The sequence below is a fragment of the Thunnus thynnus genome, chromosome 21 (genome assembly GCF_963924715.1).
Source record: "Thunnus thynnus chromosome 21, fThuThy2.1, whole genome shotgun sequence".
NCBI classification, from domain to species: Eukaryota; Metazoa; Chordata; class Actinopteri; order Scombriformes; family Scombridae; genus Thunnus; species Thunnus thynnus.
In genome coordinates, this window is record NC_089537.1 from 21636375 (window position 1) to 21661642 (window position 25268).

Here is a 25268-nt window from a genome sequence, read left to right on the forward strand (position 1 = left end):
TTCACACCTCCTGGCTTCCTATCAGTCTGTGTTTCTGACCGGGAACTTGGCTTTCATGCTGCCAGTTGCGAGCGAGACACGCGAGCAAGTGAGCAAGCACCAGGCCTGATGGGGCTGGGAAAACCATCATGCAAGCCCCCCCTCTTCCCCACCCGTCAAATTCACAGCGGCACCGAACACCGGCTAATTGGTTTCATCTGTATCCCCGCTGGGCCAGGATAAAGGTGTGTAAGGGATGACCTCATCACTCACACACACATACTGTACACACGGAGTCCAGATAGTGTTTCTGTTATTTCTTGTGCTGTTAATCTGTTAGGTGTAAAGCCATGTGTTTCGACAGCACAACACCATCCAAGTGTGTTCACAAGCTATATGCTTCAAAAGTGAGTGATCTTCCTGCAATATCCAAACAGTCATGGCATACATGGAAACATACTAAATAACTATGTATCACTATGTTCGACTATGTTGGGACACCCTTTGCATCTGCTGTATGTTTAGGATACCTCTGTATCATTACTTGTTGTAAACCCTATTTGCTGTATCCTGTTATTTTCTACTGTAATGATCCAATTTCCTCACATGGATCATTAAGTTTTCATCTAACATAATCTAATCTGGATCAAATTTACAAATATCTAGTTTGGGAGCACTGGCTGGGGTTTCAGATGAGTGTTAGAGTGTTACTTACGCAAAGTATGTTAAATTGATTTCCTGTAATTGTCTAAATCAAGGCAAGCCTGACCCATCTGGTACTCAAAGCAATTTATCTCAAGTCTAAACAACATATTATGCTGGTCAATGTCTGATTTTGACTTTTGTATGAGAAAATAAAAGCCTTCCTTCCCCTCTAGGTGCACTCTTCACTCACCGTGAATGGCTTAGCGGATCCCTTGTCGTCCTTGCCTGATATGACTTTGGCGCCCCTTCTGGTCTCCCTCAGTCTCTCGATTGCTGGAGGCTTCACAAACACTACGAAGGGTTTAAACTCTGCCGTCCGCAGGTGCTTTAGCGTCTGAAGAAAGACAAAGGCGTGTTACCATCTAGCAACCAAAGAGCAACCAGAGCCACTGATTTAATGTATGGGTGGCCAATCCTGCCTGTATGGTAAATGTGCTTCTTTTGGAAGACACATTTCTGTCTACATCTGCATGGCTTCTTGTCTCTTCTTTATATTGACAACTGCACAAGAAAAAACCAATCTGGTCTCCCAGAGAGGTAGAACAGAGGTCAAAGTTGGTTAGTGGTGGCGTCAGGCGTCAGGCCCTCCTCTGGCTCTGGCACCGCGATCAAGGCTTCTCACTGTGTTAATAGGTAGTGAGTTTGAACCCACAACTGATAGGAAGGTGGATAAAAACCAAAAGGAGGGGCAGGAGAGGAACCACTGGAAACCATTCATTGCTGCTTTCATCAGCCGCTCAGCAGACAGTATCAGTCAGCAATAACATGCTTTGACACTGCCACTGATCTGATCCATGAGTCATGCTGGAGAATGGGCTCATACTGGAGGTAGGGGGGATGACTATTAGCTTACACAACATCACAAAAGTATGCCAAAAACAAAAAAGCACATAAGTAAATGTACATTCATCCACATGAGCTTCCACAGACTCTTTCTCATACACTTGAGCCGAGGGCTCTATGGCTAGCTCCCACTGCTGCTCAGGCCAGGGTGGTTTGAGAACATGCCAGGCTAATCTACATAATGGTGTATTTGTGCCTCATGTGTGTCATTATCCACTGGGCAAAAACAAACAGAGAAGATCTCGTGGGGCAGAGGCTGGACGATACAGGCCTGGCCTTGGATAATGGGAAATCATGCTCAGAGGGTATGTTGGGGCTCAGCGACAAGCTGGCCATTTGTGTAGAGTCTGATCGACACCACCCAAGACACATAAGCCAAAGAGGAAATCTTCAAATAGAGGAAATTAGCTGTAATTGCTCCCTCAAAATGCCCCCTTTAAAACCCGCTTTGGTAACCCAGTAAGCAGCCAAGACCTCAGGAAAGCCAGAGAAGAGAGATCTTCCGAGATAGGTGGGGAGAGAGGTGCCAAAAGGCTTAAAATACAAGGAGATGACGACAAGAGAGAATGGGATGCCGAGGAAGGGTTTGTGTCACTCACATGAGGCTGGACATCCAATAGGCACACTTTGTTCTTGGAGAGGACAGAGCGTATTGAGTCTAGACTTGTCCCGTAGTAATTCCCTTTGTACTCGCCATACTCGATGAATCTGAGAGGTGAGATTGAAAGAGAGAAGTTGGGAGATGAGAAGATTGTTGAGAACACCTCAAAAATTATTCTGTGCAGAAATTAGCATCTAATACATGACTGATATCCCCTGAGAGTAACATTAGAATCTCGCCCTAATCTGGTCAACTGTGTCAGCACACTCCTGAGATCCATTTTAGAAATAATGATATATAAAAACCCAACAAATCCACAGAGACAGGAGGATTACTCTGTCAACCACTGACAGATCTGAAGATAGCATTCTTTAGCAGAACTTAAAAACCAGACGTTTTGGCCGGGCTTGTTTTTATATAATCTCCTACGTTACCCTTTCAATCAGTAACACCTGTTTGTTCCAGAGAGACCACAAAGCCCCTGAATGCCAAAACCTTCCCTCCTTAATCCATGAGGATTTTAGCCCAGCAAGCAACTGGGTGCAAGCAAACAAACACTTTTCCACCAGATAATCTTCCCTCTTTCACACCAATCAGCTGTCACAAAAAAAAAAAGAGAAAGCCACCAGTGTATTTTTAGCTGAAAACAAGGAGGGGAAAAAAGGCAGAGAGCGGAGTAACGACGTGGAAAGAATTTCAAGCTAATAGGACGGTGAGGTATGCTCACAGTCTGTTCATGACGAGTGTCGGACAGAATGACTGCCTCAGTGTGACTGATGCCATGTAAAAAGAAAGTTTTATGGTAATTGCCAATGTAAGAAAGTTTTACTCAGCTTTTTTTTTTTTTTTTTTAAAGGGAGGCTTAAGTCTCTAAAAAAACCCTCATATTCGGTTATGGGAAATTCATTTAAAAGCTTACAGTAGCCTGTGTTTAAAAACTCACACCTTGCAGCATTCTGTACTGTTTGTTGTTAAAGGAGAAGGTATATAGATTATAGTAAAGCATGCCAGTGGAGGTTTGGCTATATTGAGAGTATGGATTGTTGCCATTTTGACACAGAACAGGGCTTCCCTTGGGAAAGTTGTTCAAGCTAAACACATGTTGTTGTGGCCCCAATTCAGAGACCTTTTATTTAGCGTTTCTGTGCAGAGCGCATTGTTTCTGCTGCATGCAATGAGGCATAACGCAAACAAGTTCATCTCACTCCTCGTTTACTTTGCTGCCTTGTAATTTCAGCGTCGAGTGTCCCACGCATGCACCCCACATCACAGCTCTGTCACTCACCCCTCCGACTCCCTGAAAAACATTGCATGCCTTGACCTACACCACAACATGGCCTAAATATACAGCCCCCCTTTCCCTTCTCCTCTCTGCATGCTCTGACACTCTATATGCACTCACCGCCACAGGCTTCCCTCTATGTCATATGTGCTCTATGTGTGTGTTTGCGTGCGTAAATGTTTTGCATGTGCACCCTACAGTATATCTTTTTTCCCCCCTTCCAGCTCGTGTGAGACCAACAGAAAGGCATCAATCATTCTTATGACTATTACAACTTGCATTTCAATTTGTTGGCCACAAATGTCAAGGCGGGCCGCGGTGTGGCTGGATTCAGAGAGCGCGCCTAAGGAAAGGAGGAAGCAGAGACAGGAGACCTTGGGGCCACTGTCTGGAGATCTGTTACCAACGTAGGGCCCGGCCCTGTCAACACCAGCTCACAGTCGGTTACAGAGACACACAGACGACAGCAGGGAGGCTGTGTTTGAATAGTGGCAGCAAGTAGTGGAGCAGTCAGACTGCTGCTCTCACTGCTATGCTGCCTCTAGTGGTTTAGAGATATAGATAGATTCTGTTGTTTTCACCAGTGTTGAGTGTTGTCAAATCTCAGTAGAGGTTTACACATAAAACTGAAATACCAGAAACTACATCATACTAATAAACATTGAATACATGTGGCTGGAATCATTTCATGTTTTGTAATATGATTAGTGCTGAAACAATTACTCCATTAAAAGATTAGTTGATCAACATTTCAACAACAGATCAACATGTCATAGTGCAAATGTGTTGTTTTACTCTATTTTTCTCTGTTGTAATTGGAATATCTTTTGTTTTTGGACTTTTGGTCAGAGGAAAAACATGTGCCCTTAGGCTCTAAGACATTATGATGCCCATTATTCACAATTTTCTGACATTTTCTAGACTAAACAAGTGCCTGATTCATCAGAAAAATACAAACATTTTTTGTTGGGAGGAAGGGGGGCACAATGCCCCTTATTACTCCTTTCTACAAAAATGTGGGAGTTACATTACTAATAGATTATTTGCATTTAAAGAAACCAACCTCATGACCATGATGGAGGCAGTGTAGCTGACAATGTTTGCACTGCAAAAATATCTCTATCTCACCAAGTAACTTGTATCTATTATCGAGTCCTAAATGTTTGATTTCTTTGCAAAAGTGAAAAAAAAATTGCAAGTGCAGTTAGATTATTTCAACGTGTTTCAAAACTAACAAATTACATTTGAATCTAGATACCCCTAAAACAAGTTTATTTATTTTGGGAACAGACAGAAATGATCAGGCACTTGTTTTAAGTAAAAAAAACAAAGAAAGGAATCAATAATAGATACAGTAAAAATACTCAAGAAGATGGAGATTTTTGTAAAGTGGGAGAATAAACACAGCACTTGGAAGAAGAACTGTGCAACCCGATTTTCATTTATTTCAACTTCTTTCAACTCTGTGTCTTATTGGAAATGTATTGTTCATATAGTGTAGCAAATGCAAGTTTTGGGGCTTTTAAAGATACATGTTCTTGTTAGGATTATCTGTAGTCCACTGTAAAGTTAGGATCTGAAGGTTGTACAGTGTGTTAGGTCTGTTTTCCTTCTCTATTTATACCAGATACAGTTGTGCCTACTTGTTGTTGTGGATATCCGTCTCAAAGAGATGTTTGGAGATGAAGTGGTACTCCACGCCGTCGCTCTCCTGGCTCCTCTTGGCCCGACTGGTGTCTGAGAAAGAGAGAGAGAGAGTGAAGACAGAGAGAGAGAGGAGTGATTACCTCAAACCCAGACTGTCTGACTCACTGTTGGGGTAGAAACCATCTGAACTGAGCCCCTTATTAACATCGCTGGAAGTCTGAAACACAGCACGCTGGGCCATGCCAACCCTTGTATATATTATTGTGTAATTGCACTATAAAATACACAACCTGCAGCACTAAACTCAGACACTTAACTGACATGCAGCAGAGCTTTACTGTGTCTTATTAAATTTGTCTCTTGTAATGTGGCTGCAGTGCCCGTAGAAACAGAAGCCATAGCATTAGCCGCCAGTGTTAGCCGCTGCAAGGCAATTGAGTTTGGGAGCTCTAATTAACATGAAGTCCCTACATTTACTTGGCCATAAACCATAAAGCCTCTCTGTAAAGTGGGCGGTGGGGGCGGCACGTGGAGGGAACGTGAGCAGGCAGCAGTGGTGAATTTGTAAGGGTCAAGGGGTCGACTCACACTCTGACTCATCTCAGGAGTGCTTCAAAGGTCAGAGGGGAGAGGTATGCACCCATCAGACACTCTGAACAGCTCCAAAACAAACTATTAAACTTTTATCACCTGCGACTCAAAATTGTCAAGTTCTACTTTACTCTCCTCTGAGTTTTTCTTCTTTCGTCAGCATGTGTTGAGGCTGTGCCCTTGCAGTGGACCGGTGCCTTTCCTTTACATGGTCCACACTGATCTACAGGGTTCATGGAAAACCAATGGTGTGATTTATACAATGTGTCACTCGCTTGAGAAGGAAAGACAGCCGTAAATTCAACCACGTTGGAGAAGACACTGAAGAAGATCAATGACTTTCTGTCATCAGCCCCAGACAACAGTAGTAGGAAACACACAAGGAGAAGGCCAGAACAGCCTTGTCATAAGATAACATATACTTAGTATGCCTCATATTTAGAAATGTGTAAGACACATTGCCAAACAGCCTCTTGGTAATTTGACCATCGCCGTCCACCATGCGTTATTTTGGCATCTGTTTTGTGGCACAGAAAATAATTACAGTGCAACAAAAGAATGTGCATCCGTTCATTCCCCAATTCATGGAAAATATCAGTAAGCTTGGATTGGAATCAAAATGTTTAACCCCCAACTCTAATGGCCTATTGCAATGCTCCTTGTGTTCCTTAGACGGCTGGTTTACATTTTACAGCGACAAGCAGGAGGGAAAAAAAAACCCTGAATCTTAACCGGGGCCACAAGCCGGTGGTCTCCCAAACTCCGGTTTTCAAATTAACAAAAAAGGGTAACGCTTTTGGGCTTAATCTGAAACAACAGCAAGTGTTAAACACATCCATGTGTCCATTGGCAGCAATCAAACATTCAGAAAGAGGGAGACTAGATCTCAATGAGAGCCAAGACTTGTGGCATATGTCTTCTATATGGGTCAGAATCTGACTGTCTGGCCTCTATTAAATACAGCATCACAGGTCACATTTGAAAACAATTAACAGGCCTTGTGGAAAAAAAGGCCCCACCGATGGGATTTTAATACCAGGGACATTTCAAGCGTCAGACTTCGGCTGGGACATATCCATTATGCCACAGGCCATGTAACAAACATGGCAATTAATATCAGCAGTCCTCATATTTCCTCAAACTCTTGTCGCAGTTTTCCTCCAAGCCCCAGATGGTAACTACGCAATTACTAGTGCCATTGCCCTGCTTAAATGTATAAATCAAAAAGATTTATTTGTCCCAACATGTTGGCTGTGGGACATTCCAGAACTGCAAAAAACTAAAAAATGCTGGCAAGGCTTGGAGAGCCAGTCGTTTGCAGCAGAGCTGGATGGTGTTCAGAATTATGGCAAGCTGTCATTTGGTCCTTAAAAGGAGAGAAAGGGAGGAGGCAGCACAGGAAAAAGACAGAAAGAAAGTGAGAAGTAAACTGAGAAAGAAAGGAGAGGTGGTAGCTTGGTGCCAACTTGTGAAGCAGTGGAATGGCATTTCTTCAGGAGGTAGAAAAACGCAGTTTCCTCCATCATTCAGAGCTTGTCAGGCAGACAGTGAAAAGCTGACAATTACACAGGAGGAGAACCAAGCGCCTGGGCCTTGAGAGGACAAGCCACGCTGCCTGAGAGCTGCCCTGGGTGTCACTCACTGCCACAGTTACTCTGTGTGTGTGTGTGTGTGTGTGTGTGTGTGTGTCTCCAGATGGGACTTTCATCACTCAAACAGTACAAGCACTCTAACACAATGTGAAAACTTAACTGAAACAAGTAAGGTAAACATCCTTCACCTAAAGTGATTACTTTGATTTGTTGCTAAGCAGTCACAGGGTGTACCAGGGAGCTCTGTACTCGCAATTTAATCTGGTATCTTAAGGCTTACATTTCTGCGCTTCTTGGGTGTAAGTGGATTCAGAAGAGTAAAGAGGGAGGCAACATGTCCCCATGACAACACAGTTTAGTAGTGTCAGTTAATTAATGTTTATGGAGGGTCCTTCCTCCAGAGATCAGCAGCTCATCAACAGGTGACTTAAACATATAAACTGAAAGTCCTGTAGATGTTTATTAGTTATTATTCAAGATGTTTACAGCTCTTGGTACATCAGTTATACCGAGGGGTTATTTACAGTCAGAATTGTTTGTTTTTACCAAGAGAACAATTGCTCCACTTACGGAATACAGAACATAAAGCTTGTTGATAAAAGTTTCTACACCAACATTTTTACCTTTTTCTTCAGCAAAAAGAAACCAGATTTAAAAATGTCTATAAAATTTAGAATAAAAGTATAAACTGGCAAATTAGTAGTTTGGTGGGTTAATCTCATTCCCTGACTGACTTTACATGATTTAAAAGTAGAAACTTCTTGTTTTGTGCTGTAAATGTTATGCAAAATGTATCCCAAATAAATTTTGTAGGACAACCATGCAGTATAATTTAAAATCTTTTTCATTGTAGGTTAAACAGCTTGTTTATCAGGATCACCATATTAGCTGGTACAATTCAGCTGGTGCAAATGCAGCATGAGGGGGAAGCCGTTTGTCTTCATTCCCTTTAAAAGCTATTTGTCAATAAATAGCAGAACTGAAACAGTGGTCTGGTAAAAGGCTCACGGGGGACATGATGTATAAAACATACATTCACAAATACACACAGACAAACACACAGATAAGAAAGAAGAAAAACATAGAGAGGAAAGGGTTGAAAGACAAATTGAATCTACTGAGAGACGCTCAGTTAATGTTGGATTTGACCTGACCTCAGTAAGTAGAATAGAGTGAACTTACGTGGGATGGTGACGCTGAAGTGTTGGGGGTCAGAGATCAACAGTTTCCTCTTAAGCTCATTCAGACCAACTCCGGTGGGTCCTGCACAATCACAAATGCATAATGAAAAGGATGTGATGGTGTTACTGGGAATGAAATTGTGCAGACATTTTGACATCAGAGTAAGAAAAGCATAGGTGTAATTAAAAAGAATTAAAGCAGCATTTTTAACAGATCATGCAATATCAAAATTATCAATATTATCAATGAATTAAAAGGTGCACTCCATTGATTTAGTATTGCACTTTCATAAAGTTGGAGGACTCAAAAGAGTCAAAAAAGAGACTCAAAAAAGAAGAGAAAAAAATTAATTGAAGTTGCAGAGACCGGCATATTCTGACTTCTATCTACTAGTACGGGTCAAGCTCCAAAAACACAGGATCCTACATGCAACTCGATAGTGCCTCTCAGTCTCTCCTTGTCTAGTAAATACCCACGGATTTTAAACTCCATGCTCCCAATTTATAATGCAGACTTTCAGTTTCAAATCTGAAGCCTTCAAGCCCAAGAGAATATGACATCATCAGAGTTTCAGACTTCAGAAAAGTTCAGAAGACATTACACAATTATTTATTTTCACAGACTGGGTCGTGCGCCTCGTAATGAGTAAATTTGAGTGAATTTGATGTGTTCAATAGCTGGAGTGCCCGTTTACACAAAATTAAATCATGCATTCAACTTTTCTCAGCTTTTCTGTTACAATGACCATGTTTAGATTACTTGTGTCGTTTGTTTGTTCTTGAAGAAAGTGAGAAATTCAGTGGTTATTTTTTTTCATAATATTATGAACCCAATTTACCACGGTGTGAAATTAATTTCATACACTATTAAAACACAATCAACCCAGTAGAAGCCTTTCAGGCAAAGAGAATTGATTAAGGCTTTTAATGTGATGAAACAGCAGGAATTCTACAGTTACAGTCATCTCTCATTGCAGTTTGGCAGAATAATAAAACTCTAATATATAGTAGGTATACAGTGAAGGTAAGGATGAGTGGGAGAGGAGAAGGAAGGAGAGACTAGTGACTATTAGTGCAACTGTAACTACAAAAGATGAGATTTAATAGGCAGCCAGCATTTGGAGATGTCAAAGTTAATCAAACTGAGCAAATTCATTTAATTTTAATATTAAGAAAAAAAAAATATGGCAGTTTGGAAACTATTTTGAACAGATATCACAAACATATAATATATTCCTATTTTATTTTTTCAAATGCAGCTAGCACAGATTAAAAAAATGTAATTTTTATTCTTGGAACCTGATTTTGGTTTGGTGGAAGTATCTTTTACTTGGGAGACATTCTCCAGTGTTTTGGTGGTTGTTACCAGGGTGCTACATCATCCTAATTTGAACCAACTGGCATCAGTGTCTTCTAACAGACTGGTTTTGGAGTTACAAGTGCACGGCTGGGCCTTTCAGTGTTTTAGCACAGCTCTGCAGTGTGTGGACAGTTAGAGACAGAGCTTGATCTGGGCTCGAGATTCTTCGCATGCCTAACGTTCTGGGCAGGCACTACAATCGCATCAAATCCTATTGGAAATTCATTTCTCCAGGCAAATGTGTTTAGCAGGTCGCTCCTCTAAAACAAACGGACAATGAGTTCACTCAGCGATGCGGATTAGGTGGAAAGACAGGGAGAGGGATAAAGAGAGAGAGAAAAAAAATGTTGAAAAACACAAGCTCTGTATTTTTTAGAGAAAGAGTGCCCCTGTTTCCTCTCATGCTATCTGCGCTGTTCGTCTACATTTCATGTGGTGTGAAGCGGGACAGATTTGTGATCCACAACCTGATAAATAGGTGTGGACAACAAGGCCCTTTTAAGCATAATCTCTGAACACTGGCAGCCTTTGCAGACAGACAAATTCACACCCCACGCTTTCCCTTTCCCTCTGCACCCAGCAACACATGGTTTGGGTCCTATTGTGCGACTGCTGTAAGTGATAAAACCTGTTTCCTCAGTGCACTCACACACTGTACTGCGAATTCAAAAAGTGAAAAAAAAAAAAAAAGAAAATAGAGAAAAATACCCCGATTCTCTTTGGGGCCGTCGGCACGAGGCATTCTGTGGTTGCCGTCTCACATAAACAAGCACATGGCCAAGCAATGACAGCAATCAATCTTAACTGGGCAGAGTTTTTCAGTAAGGGGGAAAAAAAAGTCACAGAACCTGGGGGTTGAGGGCTCGGGTGATTTATTAAGATGAGGAAATGGAGTTCATTTTGAATTTGTTTCGGGAGCGCGCGAGGAATGCAGCTGTGCTGTTTGAACAAGGCTGTGGATCAATGTTGTTGTAGGTGCTGAAGGTGGCAGACCGTGGTAATAGAGGCTCTTTTATGAGCCCTATCACAGTGGTGCAGACAGGAACCTCCACACAAGCTTGTTTGCTTGAATCTGAGTGTGGATATCAGGGCCCGTGCACATGGGACCGACAGAGCCATTTGTGCTACTCTCGGTATGACTAACGGCCCAACTTCTGCATGCTCATAAAACCATTTTCACCTTGTACATCGCTCCCTTGCTTGCCACTTGCGATATCAATGATGCATGGCAGAAGGCCTTCTTCAGAATACCTCAGACGGCGATTAAAGCTCATTCCAGCTGTACCACCGCCTGCCAAGGGGGCCCAACAGGCCCACCACCAGGTCTTTTACAAGCAGAAGCAGTGCCCTGTGCTCCCGTTCCACCGTCTGACCTTAAATACGCCACCTCTTTGTGCATTGTTTGTTTTTAACAATGCCCTAATACAACAGCAACATTATAAATCTGAACACCACAATAAAAAGCGGCATAACTCTCCCAACTTTTCTGGACTAAGCTGCGTATTTACATTGTGTTTATGTGTTTTTCTCTCCCTCCGTCGGACTCTCTCGCTGGCCCTCTCGTGGTACTTCTGGCCTTGCAGATTGCTGTGCCAGTAAAAGTGTCAGACTTCATTACCACACTCATTAGATACGCCGCCTTTAATATCGCAAGCTTAATAACTTCCAGGCCAAAAGCAGAGCACATCGCATGCAGCTTGCGCCGAGAGGCTGAGGCCAGGCCCGACAAGGCCCGGCTCCGGGCCCCCGAGCCTCGACCCAACCTCAAACCTCCCAGCCTGCCACACATCCAGAGCAGGGAGTATTATAACACTACTCACAGCACTGGCTTCGCTGCTACCACATTTAAAAGACGACAGTGGTGCAATGTAGGAACCACAGATCATTTACAATGCACTGCTACTTCGTTTTCAACAGGGCAAAGTCTTAAAATAGAGTTCCAATTTTATATATTTGGATCACACATAAATATCCACTTAAGCATCAGTGTATTTGAAATATGTTAGGGCTAAACCTCAACATAAAAACTTTCAATTCATCAAAATCTTAGTTCAGTGTGTCAAGTTACAAGGAAATGTGGAAATCAACACACCATTTTGTCAGGTTAAATAATCAGATTTCTTTCAAAACCAGCAGTGGTTTAGTCAAACTATGCATACAGTATATAAAAATATATTTTCATTGGCTGTCTGATTTTAACTGTACAAAAACCCAGATAAGCATCTTGATCTTTGAAACGGATCTCAGACTCTGCACTCCATTTAAATGCAGGAGTTGAGCAGCGGGGTCATTCATTAGTGGGTACTGCTGACCTGAGTGACCACATGAATGAAAAAGTGCCTTGAGGCATTCCTAAAAAGCTTTTGGGAGTAGGGAGATGTTTGATATGAAAATAGTTGGGGGGGGGGGGGGGGAAGTGTCGTGCTGGAGCAGAGTGGAAAAAGTGCAGGGCTGAGAGCAAGTCAGGGACGGAGGGTTGTGTCCGTTTGTGTCTGGAAGTCCTACATTACATGCCAACTTTACCTCTGCTTGGGGAAGTTGCATGAAAATTTGCAGCCAGGAATCTAAACAATACAAGCTGCTTTTATGGATTAAATAAAAGGGCAGATACTATAGCTAAAAAGCAATTTCCTCAAGTGATACATTAAGGAATGAAGTGTCTGACCCCTGACTAAAAGGAGTTAGAGAGAAAAGATTTCTAATAAGAAAAATCAAGAGTCTCTGGGGAGAAGAGGGAGCAGAGAAGCAGGCAGAGAAACATAAAGCAGATCTTTCCTTGGCCCTCCGCTTCATTACGTGTGAAATTGTCCATAGGTTGTCCTCCAAATTATGGAAGTTAATTGAAAATATTTACATTAGCATGACGGGTAGGAGAAGTTCAGAATCCTTTGTGTAAGGCTGTGACATGCTGGCAGCAAAATGGGTTTGCTAATTAGCAACATGCCTGATGAAGTCCATGCTCTGTGTGGTGTATTTAAGTGAGCCAAGGCCTAGTCAATCAGGCTTGGAGCACAACTCTGGAGAGAGCATGCGTAAGATTAAAAAAAAAAAAAAAAGAAAAGAAAAAGAGTGTACCCTTGTTGCCAGTGGTGTTCATTTCTAGATTAACCTCACGAATGTTTAAAAACTGCTGTCAGGACATCTAAAATAGAAGATGAAGACTGGAACAGATTTGAGTTCTCATTCCTTGAGTGCATCTCTTGCCTTGATGAATGGAAATCGATTGGAAGGAATCACACTGAAAATTTTGGGAATGTTTTGTTCCATCTGTGCCTGGGACATTCTTGTCATTTTTTGTTACAAGTAACAAACCTAAAAAGGAAAATGTGGAAAAGGCTAGAGCTCACTGATGGTACAGTTGGTCCTGAGAAAGATTTAAGTCTTTACTGTTGCACCTGGCTTAGAATATTGTTCCACTGGCAACACTCGTCCTCCAACCACAAATACAGAATGAGAAACCACTAAATTCATTTCAAGACCTTGGCACGTTATAAAGCTCTTTGGAGGGCTTTGTAACACCCGCTCCTCGAGGCAAGTGTTAACAATTCCATCGGCTAGAAAAATTGAAAGGACATTGAGAGTGAGGCGCCTTAAATGAAAGTATTAAATACGACTGATTAATATGAGGTCTGCTCTGTCGATTCCACTGAGTGCTAAAAGTCTAAATGAATGGCCCAGGATGACTGCGGGTGAGTCCCCGCTTTGGGAGGCTCATTTCTGGGCTGGGGGTCGTGGGAGGGCAAGGCCAGGCCACCCGGGACTTCTGGAGCTGCAAAACTCTGAGTCACAGTCGTTTCTGTGAGCTGTATGTGTCACCATAAAGGCAGGAGAGGATTTTTATTAAAATCTATGGCGTCTTCGGTGCCAAGTTTAACAGCACTTGACTCAAAAACAGTGCAATGTGTGAGGTAAGCAGTGATATCAGAGTGTCATTTTTTTGATAAAGTGTTCGGCGTCCAGCTCGCTACTCACCCACTAGGATCACCAGCCTGTGTTTAGCTCCACTCTGCCTTCGGTACATGGTGACCTCCTCGTATGTGGGCACGTCAGCCATATCATACATTTCGCTCTTCTTACACTCGTACATGGACTTGTTGGTCTTCTTGTCTCTCCTGCTGAGACGGAAGCTTCTCCTGAACCCAGCTGGAGGTTCAGGATGAAACAAAAAAGGAAGGGAGAGGAGACAGAAAGAAAGAAACGCATTAATCTACAAGATACAAAAAGAAAAATATGTTTGTGTCTGTGTGTATGTCTATGAGGGTGTTGAAATTCCAATGCAACTGTATGTACATATAGGACCGCAGCTGTGCACTTCGATTTATGGTCATTTCAGTGTCTTGGCAAACACCTCCACAGCTCGATGTCCAATACCTCATATTGCATTGTGCAGCTCAGTTTTATGACAGCTATCTTTGCTGTAGGTGAAAAAACGACAACGCAGCACGCAGCCAAACAGTTTCCCTGAATATTGCACTAAAACGCTTGATTCAGATTTTCCCCTGGTGACATGTAATGGGTTTTAATTTTCTTCTCGTATGCATACACACATCTCTTGAAGACTGTGGTGAGGTTTTAGGGCTTTTTACATTTGTGAAAAGCTACACAAAACATTACTAGATGTTTTCTCAGCGGCTGTATTTCCTTTTTAATCAAGCTAAGAGTGACTCACGCTTGTTTTATATTTGTCTGGTACCTTTGGAATCTTGTGACTTCAGAAGCCAGATTTCTGCTGGGAGTTCATAATGAGAAGCGAAAGAAACAAGATATTCTTTCAATATAATTCACTGTTACAGCATGTGAATTTAGTGCTAGTTTGTTAACGATTGTTCACATAACTGTCAGGCTATGATTTGCAATTCATTCAGGTTACAATCTCAGATATTAGTGAGGTCTGTGTGTGTGCAACGCCTATGTATGTGTGTGTCATTTAGTGTTCTTTGGTTGGCTGGCTGCCTTGTCCTGTGCGTGTGGGTCACTTTACATCATCTCTGATTGGTTTATGGTGTGCGCTATGTCCTCAGATTGCCGCTACAAAGGCTTCTTAATATACCAATCCAAGAGTAAGTACGCCTTGATCTTATGATCTACAACAGTATCAAAAAGAATATTTTCCCCCTAATTTGAGGACCACAGTTTCATATTTATGACAGATGTTGCTTAAACCTAAAAAGTAGTAAATCTCCAGAACCCAGGATGTCCACTATCCTAGTTCTGTGTTTGCTCATGGGTTGTTTTCAGCCTTCTCGTTCATTATTTCAGCTTTTAATCAATAATTAATGAACTCAGAAATATGATGCAAGAAGATGTAAGATTAAAGTAGCATGAAAATTATGGACTGAGAGGAAAATCAGGAGTTGAAACAATCCCTGATACCCACCCCCTTAATATTTTCCACAACATTTTCAAACCACTGTGGGGCTGTGCAGACATGCAGCAAAGAGAAAAGAGTCTGCATTCTTCTCGGCTTGTTCTTTTCCAAACAGTCCCTTAATAAGGGATGGAGCTATGGACCTATGCTGAGTAACAAATGAAACACACTGTAAGTCACTGGAGCAGAAGAATAATGTTTTTGCATGAGCCTGTGTATACGAGTATCCACACGCGCCAGTGTACTGAATATAGTATTACACTGAACATTTAGGGCAGACTTTGTTCCACTGTGGGCAAGTTGTGGCTAACGTTGTCTGTGCCATTTCTCCTGTGGTTAATCTACTCATTCAGCACCCCCCCCCTCCCCCCACCGAGGGAGCATTACCTCCGCCACACAGTGGAAAACATACACCGCTCATCTGCATTTCTCCTGTAGAGAAATCAAACTGCAACCAATATCCACAAGGTTTGACATCATTAGAATAAACATTAAGACTACAATCTTAATGATATCCTGTTGAAAACGAGCGGTCAATTTTCTGAAAGTTCATCCCCGAAAACCCCACTTTGGTCAGTCATTTATCCCAATGTAAACACACAACTGGCTAATTAGGCTTAACTAATACTATAAAAGTCATTAATTCTATCTGTCTTGGGGTCTGACAGGCTGCCACCTCATTGGCTCAGGGTAAGGCAAACCTCTAGGTAGACAGGTGCACAGGGTTTTGTTACAAGTCTCAACAGTTAATATAAATTGCCATCCCTCAGCTGAGGGGGGGGGGGCTAAGTAATCTTGTGCCCCTCAAAATCACTTAAACCCTCCTAGACAGCTCTATCCAAATAATGGAGAGAATTCTCTTCTTTTCCCTGAGCGCTGCCTGAGGGTAAATAAATTAAAGCCTCATGCAGTGGTGAGCAGTACCATCCCTCACCTTCAGTACTGATGGAGAATGACAGAAGGATGGAAATTAATTAGATCCAGAATTAAGAAATGATTCAGGCTCTGTTGAAACAAAGGAAGTCGGCCTGTTTGGCATAAAAAGCATCAGTTATGTTGGAAAACCAACATGTTTGTCACAAGATGATCCAAGTATAAAGGTTACTGTTAGAAAAGGAATGTATGATATGTGCAGCACAAAGATCCAATATCTTTTTAATAGTGTGACAGGTCAAATCAAATTTGTTGACAATAGTTCTGCTTTGAATTTGCCTGGAATGAGAACTGAGTAGTGGCAGTGTACTGATGTGTTTTTCTGCAAAAGAGCGTTGTGTGTCTTGGGGTATGGAGTTAAAGTTTCCTTGCTTAAGTCCCCGACCCACCCACACACGCACCTCCTAATGGTGTGCACCAGGCCGTGACTGGGTAATCGCCAGAACTGCAACTGAAAACTTGCGTGTACGCATGCGCACACTTTTTCACTTGCTCTCCCTCTCACACAAACACACACACAGACACTTCAATTGAAAGCTTTTTCAGTAAAACAGAAACATGAAAAAAGTGGAGGAAAAAAAGATGAGCATATTTGATGCAGTGTAAACACAAGCAGTGACTATGCACACACACACATACACACACACACACACACACACACACACAGACATGAACACACAATTGCTTGGAAGTCGCCAGTAGTCCTGCAAGCCCATTTTCCAGTGTGATAATATCTTACAGCCACGTAGGAAATTCAGCATGTGCGTAAAGAAAGCGCCTGGAGGCCTCTGCAAACTGTGAATACAAACTGCCCACTCGGACACTAACATCCTGTGAAATGCTACTACCCCACACCTGTAAAAGAAATGGCCACAACTGTAAAAGAAAAAAAAAAAAAGGTCAGGGCAATAAGACAAATGTTCCTAGAAAAATTAAAAAAAAAAAAAAACAGATGACTCAAAAAGACTCAAGTCATGCATTTGCCAATGCGTGTCTGAAAGAGGAGAAGCCTGAGAACAATACAAGCATCAGGTCTTCCAGACGTCACGCGTAGGCGATCAGCACGATGACAACACAGAGAAGAAAGAAAAAAGACTGCCATTTTCCCTCCAATCAAACTTCATTTTGTGTAGAGGGGGAGAGAGAAAAGTGCAGTGAAGCTAAGAGGAAAAGGCTCATAGTGAAACCACCTGTTGCAAGGCCCCGGCGCAGTGAGGGCCGACGTGTAGGCCTAACTACAGGAGACTCTGCTGACAGCTCCAGTGCCATCCTGGCTCTGCCGCAGGGGGCCCTCTCTCCTCAAGACTAATGGAGACGACATCTATGGAATTAACCAGGCATGGCAGCTGGGGATTAAGTGAGCATTGCACTCTCGGCTCCATGCCGCACGCTGCGGTTTAACGCTGTAACACTTAGTCCCGTTCGTGGGCACCAAATGTGGGAAGCATTACCGGCTCTCTCGGCCTCATTATGCGTGCCCATTACTGGCTCGCTTGGAAGGGATGAGGAAGGCGCATGGTAGGCAACTAGCGAGGAGGAGTACGCTTTCCACACTGTCAGCCATTATTACCCCAACAGTGAATAAAAGGAAGTGTGTTGCTGGTCATAATGACAAAAATACAAAAGCCTGGGGTTGACGGAAGAACTGCTCTGCTTGATTTATCACCAATTTGCTTTTCTTGCATAATACAGGGAAACATGCTAGACTTTCATGGCCAAATATGCTTGGATTTCTGGAGTTTTGACATTACTGTGAAGACAGATGTCGAACGGTGTCACTGTGGGCCAACATCATGGACTGTAAAATGCAGCTGGAGGATTCAAGAAGGAAGAGGAGGATAGGAATCAGGAAAGGAGAGGAATCAGAAGAGGATTGGAATTAGGAGAGGAAAGGAATCTGAAGAGGACGGTAGAGGAATCCGGAAAGGAGAGGAATCAGGAGAGGAGAGTAATCAGGAAAAGACAGGAGAGGAGTCAGGAGAGGGATCACTAGAGGAGAGGAATCGGAAAAGCAATCGCGAGACGAATCGGAAGAGGAGAGGAGAGGAGAGGAGAGGAAAGAAGAGGAGGATGCTGGAAGGATAGCAAGGGAAAAGAAGGAAGTTGACATATCCAGACTGAGAAGTGTGTGTCCTTCAAATACTCCCATCTCTCTCCTACAAATGCTAACAGGCATCTGTGAAAATGGTTATAGTTCAGTCATAAAGTGTGCTCCGTGGCTGATGTTAGGATATTTGATTGTATGAAGTGTCTAACTGTTTTTGGTACAAGATCTCAGCAGCATACACATATAGTATGTGACCCAACGTTTAGGGATGTTAACAAGCAAATATCAGTTTAACTGCAGCTGAACTGATGTACGTCACTCTTCTCCCAATGAAACACAATGGAAGGAAAAGAGAAAGTTTGTTGGTGTGACATTTGAAGTATGTACGTGTAACAGTCCACGGTGGTGAACTCATTAGAGTAATATCTGGGGAGAACACATTCTGGGAGTAGTTTCCACTGCCCCCGCACAAAGCATTTGGAAAGTGGTACCCAACCCAATTGTTACAGGCTTATACGGTGGAATAGTGCTCTAGACCTTTGGCTGCAAGAGGTCCATTTGTGTCGAGTGCTATTTGTTTTTCCCCTCCGTCTTATCCCACAGCTCTTTGGGCTCAGGAATGTCTCGTCTCAAAACGATGCCTGATGCCTTATGTGTTGGCAAAAAAAAAAAAAAAACACTCACACACGCACACAGAAGTACTTCTGCTTCTACTGGAGTCCTTGAAGCCGCTATCAACATGCCAAAAGGGGCCTCTAAGTGCCAAGAGTACTGAGGCTAAATGCCTGCTTTCCTGTTTGTCTCATCAGTCTGATGTTCAGACAGAGAAGATGCTCTACAACAAAGCCACAGTGAAGGAAATTCCATGTCTCTTTTCCAACTCTTTAAACAACTGGAATGGTTGGTTGCTAAAGCTGATAAAAGCACACCTGTCAAGCCAGTGCATATACCTTGCTCTGATTTTATCCAAATGTTGGATATCCATTAAAATGCATATCACTGCAATCTTATAAAGTGAAGTTCCTCTCTGTTTGGACTCAGATTGGGGGAAAAACACACTAATCCAGTGTATTGGCTCCTCCATATCCACAACTATTGAACCTGCAACCTGATGAACTCATCTCATTTTGGAACTGGAGCGTTTTTTATTTCAGTTTATAACACTTCTCCACTTTTTTCCATAACTTGGATGTAATTGGATTGTGAGGGGCTGATGGATATCCCAGCCCCCATTTGTTCAGCTTTAACTGATTTGGAGCTTCATGCTTGCCCACCACCCATCCATCTTTCCTTCTGTATATTCAGAGTGTGACTTCTGGTATTTTTGGGGATTATGATAGAGATGTGAAACGTCACTGTGTCTTGGCTTCCATATGACAGTGCAGGTGTATAGAATGTCTGGTTAAAGAGCTCTAATGGATAGCAGGAAAGACATATAATCTCTGAGTGCATCTTCTTGAAATGCACACTGGGTGTCAAGCCCACTCTTTGTTGGACGCAAATTGAAGTCTCCAAGCAGTGCTTTCTAGAAAGGCCTGATGGGAAGGCACCATGGGACACAGTTTTCCTCCTCCTATGTTGGGCTTCATTCTCTGGTCTGCTGGCTCTAAAATCAAGCAGCATCTCTAGGCGCAGGAATCTGCTCGCCCCCGAGTAGTGCTCGAGGATCGCTTTTGGCAATGGTCGCTACAGACGTTGCATCACTGAGAGAGGCATGAAGAGAAAACAAACCAAAAACTAAGGACAACAACAGCCTACCCCCTCCCACCGCCTCCTTTATTTCCCCCATGCAACCTCAGTAGCATTGCAAAAGCATCTGTAAGTTCTAGGATTTCAAACTGTTAGGGACGGGCCAACTCTAAATCATACAACCACATCCAACAGGCTGAAAAGCCATGCAGCAAGTACTCTCATAGAGAAGATGTTATTATAACTCACAATTTTTTTCTCTCCTCCTCCTGAGGTTCTCTCATTTCAGTTAAACCTCGTTCTGGGCTGCTGGAGTCAAGAAATTCTGCTAACCCGCTAGAGTGCTGGATGTTGTTTGGGTACTGAGGAGGAAAAGGAGAGGCTGAGGTCATTGACCTCATGGAGGAGGCAGGGTGACAGTGAGGGCAAGCCTGAAGGGGACAGAGAGGAGTGGAAAAACGGACTGGTGTTTGGCATAGTTCAGCACTGGGAAGTGACCCTGATTGAGCTTGGCAGACATGGCTCAAACTTAGTATTTATAAACTTGCGTGTGCACTGGATATCCTGTGAAATCTGGAGTCTAAATGGTGTAGTGTGCAAGGAGATTTCTGAGGCCAGTTCACCTCTTGACCTTGACATCTGAATATAGACAGAAGGGGAGAGAGAAAGAGAAAGAGATGGACGTACAGAGGAGTTGTGTATGAGCCAGCTAGAACGGCCTGTGGTCCTGCAGAGGGACGATACCTTATGATTTGTCGGGAAAATGACAGTGGTAATAAAAACATGATGGGGGAACATTTTCTGTACAAGACAGAGAATTGGAAGCAGCTCTCTGGAAAGGGTTGCAGAACCAAAGCGGGCCACGGTAATTGTCATTAAGTCTGACCGGGACCACATCAACGAAGCCGGCCCTCGGCCGGACCTCCAGAACAAAGCATGGAAAACAAGCCGTCCTTTTAACCCAAATCCATCCAGAACCATTCTCAAAGATGTCTTCAGACCCACAGCAGAGACAGAACAGGATAACTACTACATTCTGCAAATCCATCACATGATCTGCCAATACACTCATGCTGTCAGCAAGGGAGCAGAAATAGCACGCTGTAGGCTAGTGTACCACTACAGAACTACTCTTTGTGTTTTAACATGGGAATCAAAGTTGAATCAGTTACACCAAAATCACTCTGGGCTTTAAAAAATATACCCAGTACATTATGAAAAACATGTAACTATTTCTCAGTGCAACAAAGCACAGACTATTAACAGATGGTCTATGAAGGAAGGGTTAAAGGTCAAGGAAGGATAAATGGAGGGGTAACATGTCTAACACAGTCTTGGCCACTGTCTTCACAGTTAATGCATCGATGAACCAGCCACGTCGGGAGGGAGGAGGACAAAAGGAGGAGAAGAAGACAACATCTCTCACCTAGGTGGAATCCGCTACTATAGTCAGCGTCCTCTGGTGATGAGAAGAGAAAGAAAGGAAAAGCCAGAAGAGAGGCACAACATCATGTTAAAAGAGAACAGTCAGAGATGAAAGCACAGGCACCTAACCCTCTAAACCGTATACTGGAAAGATGAAGCTACATGTAAAAGGACAAATCTGTAGAAATACACATAAAACATACATATACAGTACAAAAGACAAATCAGATTTGTTTTTGGTGTTATTTGTGTTCATGGAGAATCAGTTAATTATATTTGACTTTGTCCAAAGTCATAGCCATTGATGTAGTGGCACTGATGTTAAAGAAAAAGCTTCATTCTTTAATTTTCTCTGAACAAGCCCCATTGACTACTTAAAAACAACATCCTGCAAATAAAGATTAGAATACACTGAATTTAGTTTTACTCTCCACTACATCCTTGGCCATTGCTTTGAATGTTCTTTGGAAGTCCATTAATAATTCAGTATTATGAGTACATTTGGCAGACATCAGATTACTTGAGGTGTACATGTGAAAGGATGATTCTCCAGAAGATGTCCACTCTAATGAAAATGACAAGTCAGATGGTGAAAGATGAGGCTTTAGACAATGCAAGAGCCAATGATCTGCTAATTCTCTGCAGTTTTTAGAGGAGAAATTGACAATGACATCTGAAGTTCCCCTTTAAGATATATTAGCTTTGACATGAGAAGACAGGCCAGATGAAAACAGGAAGGGTGGAGAGCAGAGGAGAGAGGTAGACCTTCCCTTACACACAAATATTATGAGGGGGAACCAGTCACAAATGGTTTTACAGTTTGCGTGTTGCGTCACTATCAGCAAGTGACCCATCAGTAAAGTCCTATCCAATGGGGGATTTCAAACGAGAAGTACCTTCAATTTCCTCAGCTGTGAGAAGCAGCAAAAGAAGCAAGGAATGGAATCGAGTCAAAGTTAGAGAAAGTGTTGGATTACAAAAAAGGACGTCGAGAGATGAGATGAGACAATAAGAGGACACCTACCAAACTCTACAGCCACATCATCTTAGAAAAGCAAAACAAAAGACAAACAAATGACAAAAAAAAGAGTTAAAATCTTAAATGCCAATATAAAACATCCTAAATTAAACTCTAGTCTAAGTTGCTTTGTGTCTCTGTTATACTGTACACTAGTACACAATATTATGACAATTAAAACATTGTGAGTTGAGTCATTTTTCACACAAAATTGAAACTATTTCATTTTGTAATGTTTGTGAAAAGTGCTCAGCTCTACTACTATGCAAATACATCAATCACTCTACTTGTATCACTTTTGTCTAAGTAAAATTACTATATTAGTTTGAAAAAAAAGAAAAAAGGCTACACTTAGTAAGGTCCACTTACTAGCTTTTTCAAAACCTTTCACCTGCATCTCACTCTCTTCAGCAGCGGATTAAGTTCAGGGTTTCGATTGATCTCATCACATGTATGACCACCATTTATCAGGTAACCAAAGTTCCACATTTACAGTAGGTCAGGTGGTGATAATGGAGCCATCTCAATGACAACTAAACACATTCCATCTGCTGGTGAAGACAATGAGATGCAGTTGAAAGCAGAAAAAAAAAAAATCAGTAACTGCACCTTGAGTTAAGATTTTTTTTTCTTTTTGTCAAACTGCTATTTCCACTTTCAAGAAGGAATTTTCACGCTCTATTAAATTCATGCTAAAAGTTTCTACTGTTTCTGTTTTGATAGAGACATTTATAGACATCGTTACCTAGTGACACACAGTCTGTGGTACATGTCTGTGGTGCATCCACTGTGACTTCACAGAGAGAAAGATATTTAGATTCAAAAGCCTCAAAAGGGCTACGAAAAATTGGTTCATACCAAAATATTAAAGTGACGGGCATGTGTTATATATTGAAGCATTTCATTTTCATTTAAGCTAACTTTTGAAATGACTCCAGATGTTTAGAAGTACCATCCAAACAGCTCTAAGATGATAGTTTTAAAATGGTAGCTGAGGCAGAATCTGTGTGTATGTGTGTATGTCTATGTGTGTGTATGTTTAGTTTAAGATGCCCTGAACATTTGGAGTCACTTATAGATGCTTCCTCCCCTTCACGTGTTCCCATTTTGGCCAAACAGGGTTAAATAAAAACATAAAGAACACCCTCTACCACAGTATGGGGCTTGCCTTACAGTACCGTGTTCATTTCCCAGAGCACACCGCAGCTCAGGGAGATGTTGCGTCACAGCCGGAGCTAATGACTAGCCAAAACAGCAGTCAGGACTGATCACTGCAAAGGTTGTTTCATGCTAGAAAAACGTCAGGCCTGAGAGCGGTGATTGTTTTGAAGTGTGGAGCCAAACGTGTCTGCCTTTATCTGACATCTTGTTTCACATGTTAGTGTTCACGGCAATGTTCCTACTGATGTTGCCCTCCTCCCATTTTAACGTGACATTATAAGTTGAACCAGCACCTAAAAACACATTTTGGGAAGGATGAGAGGTAATTGGAGGGGGAAGACAGAGGGGAACATGAAAGAGGAAAAAACAAGGACAATATGAGAATGATAAAGGTATCTAAAATCCTTCCAAGTGCTGCCATTACTACACTCTGGAAGGCTTTCATCTGGTGCCTATCTGCCATAGGAATGGTTCGCATTGCTTAATGGCCTCGTATTGCAGCCTTGTACACCAACATTCCTATTCTAATGAAACACCATGCGATAACACTGTAGAATGTAAATCGACAGGACTCGACCTATCTGAGAACCCTTAAAAGGTGGATGTGTACCCTTTGAGTTTCTCAGAGTGCATTTCACCCGCCTGCCCAAAGAAACATTTTGAGAGCAGTGAGAATGAGCTGAAGTCATGCTTCTGATGTGAGTATACTGTATGTGGACAGCCAGGCCTGCAGTGATGGTGGCAGCCAAGCCTATCATTTAGTGAGCACAGGGAGCCATGGCCGCCCGGATTGCGGCCACAGACTTTCTCAGACATTCTCAGCGTGCAGTCAACCAGTCTACCATCAGCCAGCTAACCAGCCTGACTGGATACATCATGGCCGACTCCCCCCCCTGGTAAGGGATGCACGCTTAGGGGTATATCACATGTCGTCCACATACCAAAGAGTCACCACAGAGGATGACAGAAAGGGTGAGATGAGGGTAGTGCTGGAATGAAGGGAAAGGATAGATGGCGAACAGAGAATGATGAGTGGATAGTTTGTTAAAGGATAATTCCTGCTTATTTCAACTTGGTTTTATTTTCATAGTTTTGGCTGATGCGTTGTACTCATCAATGTAATTTTTAAGATTTGGAAACATGACAACATCTCAACTAAGTCTAAAGGGGAAAGAAACATGAGCAGTCTGACAATCAGACAGGTTGTAAACAAGTTAAAAGTTTAGCCAGATTATCTAAAGCAATTTATTTGAATGTAAAACCAAAAGAAAGTACACTCAAAATGTTGGTTATAATCCCTCGTTGGACAAGAAAGTTGGTCTGTAAACTGTGATGGATGTTTACAAGAGACTGTTTCAGTAATAATTTTACCGCTTGTCCTCGTTTTCTCTTCCAAATAGGTTTGGCTAACCTGGGGGACGGTGACACTTATTGGTTGTTTGTTGGACTTTTAAGTTGGGAGCTTGAGTGATTTTAGACAACCCTTTAGATAAGCATAAAATTGTTGATATCTTTGCTTTTTTACATGCCGTATGGGGCTTTTTGGATTACACCTGGTTTTGGAGTTGCGTGGCTTATACTGTAAGCATGGTCGACCATCCAGCAGTTTGTCAGTGCTGCAAGACTGCTAGATAATCTCTAAGCTATCCCCTTACGAGGGAGGAAGAGACAAAGGAATGACCCCAAGTCAGCACCCTGTAAATAGGTCTGAGTTATGGGCTGATGTCACCCTCACAGCCAGCCAGCATACAGATGGCCTTCTCCTTGAACAAACTGGACGCTGTCACTTTCTCTCTTGTTCGCTATATCTCTCTCTTTTTTAAACAACCAACATGAGACCAGTGGA

General features: G+C 42.4%; 1 protein-coding gene across 3 annotated transcripts in view; it reads right to left on the minus strand.

Moving 5' to 3' along the window:
* Positions 1-25268, minus strand: part of mpp7a (MAGUK p55 scaffold protein 7a) — a 142000-nt gene that overhangs the window by 10040 nt on the left and 106692 nt on the right. For all 3 annotated transcript variants that reach the window (XM_067577440.1, XM_067577438.1, XM_067577439.1), the window contains 5 exons: positions 13754-13924; positions 8423-8503; positions 5054-5147; positions 2127-2235; positions 875-1018 (listed from right to left, as the gene is read on the minus strand). In XM_067577440.1, the coding sequence (XP_067433541.1) occupies positions 875-1018; positions 2127-2235; positions 5054-5147; positions 8423-8503; positions 13754-13924 (599 nt within the window). The remainder of the gene's footprint in view (positions 1-874; positions 1019-2126; positions 2236-5053; positions 5148-8422; positions 8504-13753; positions 13925-25268) is intronic.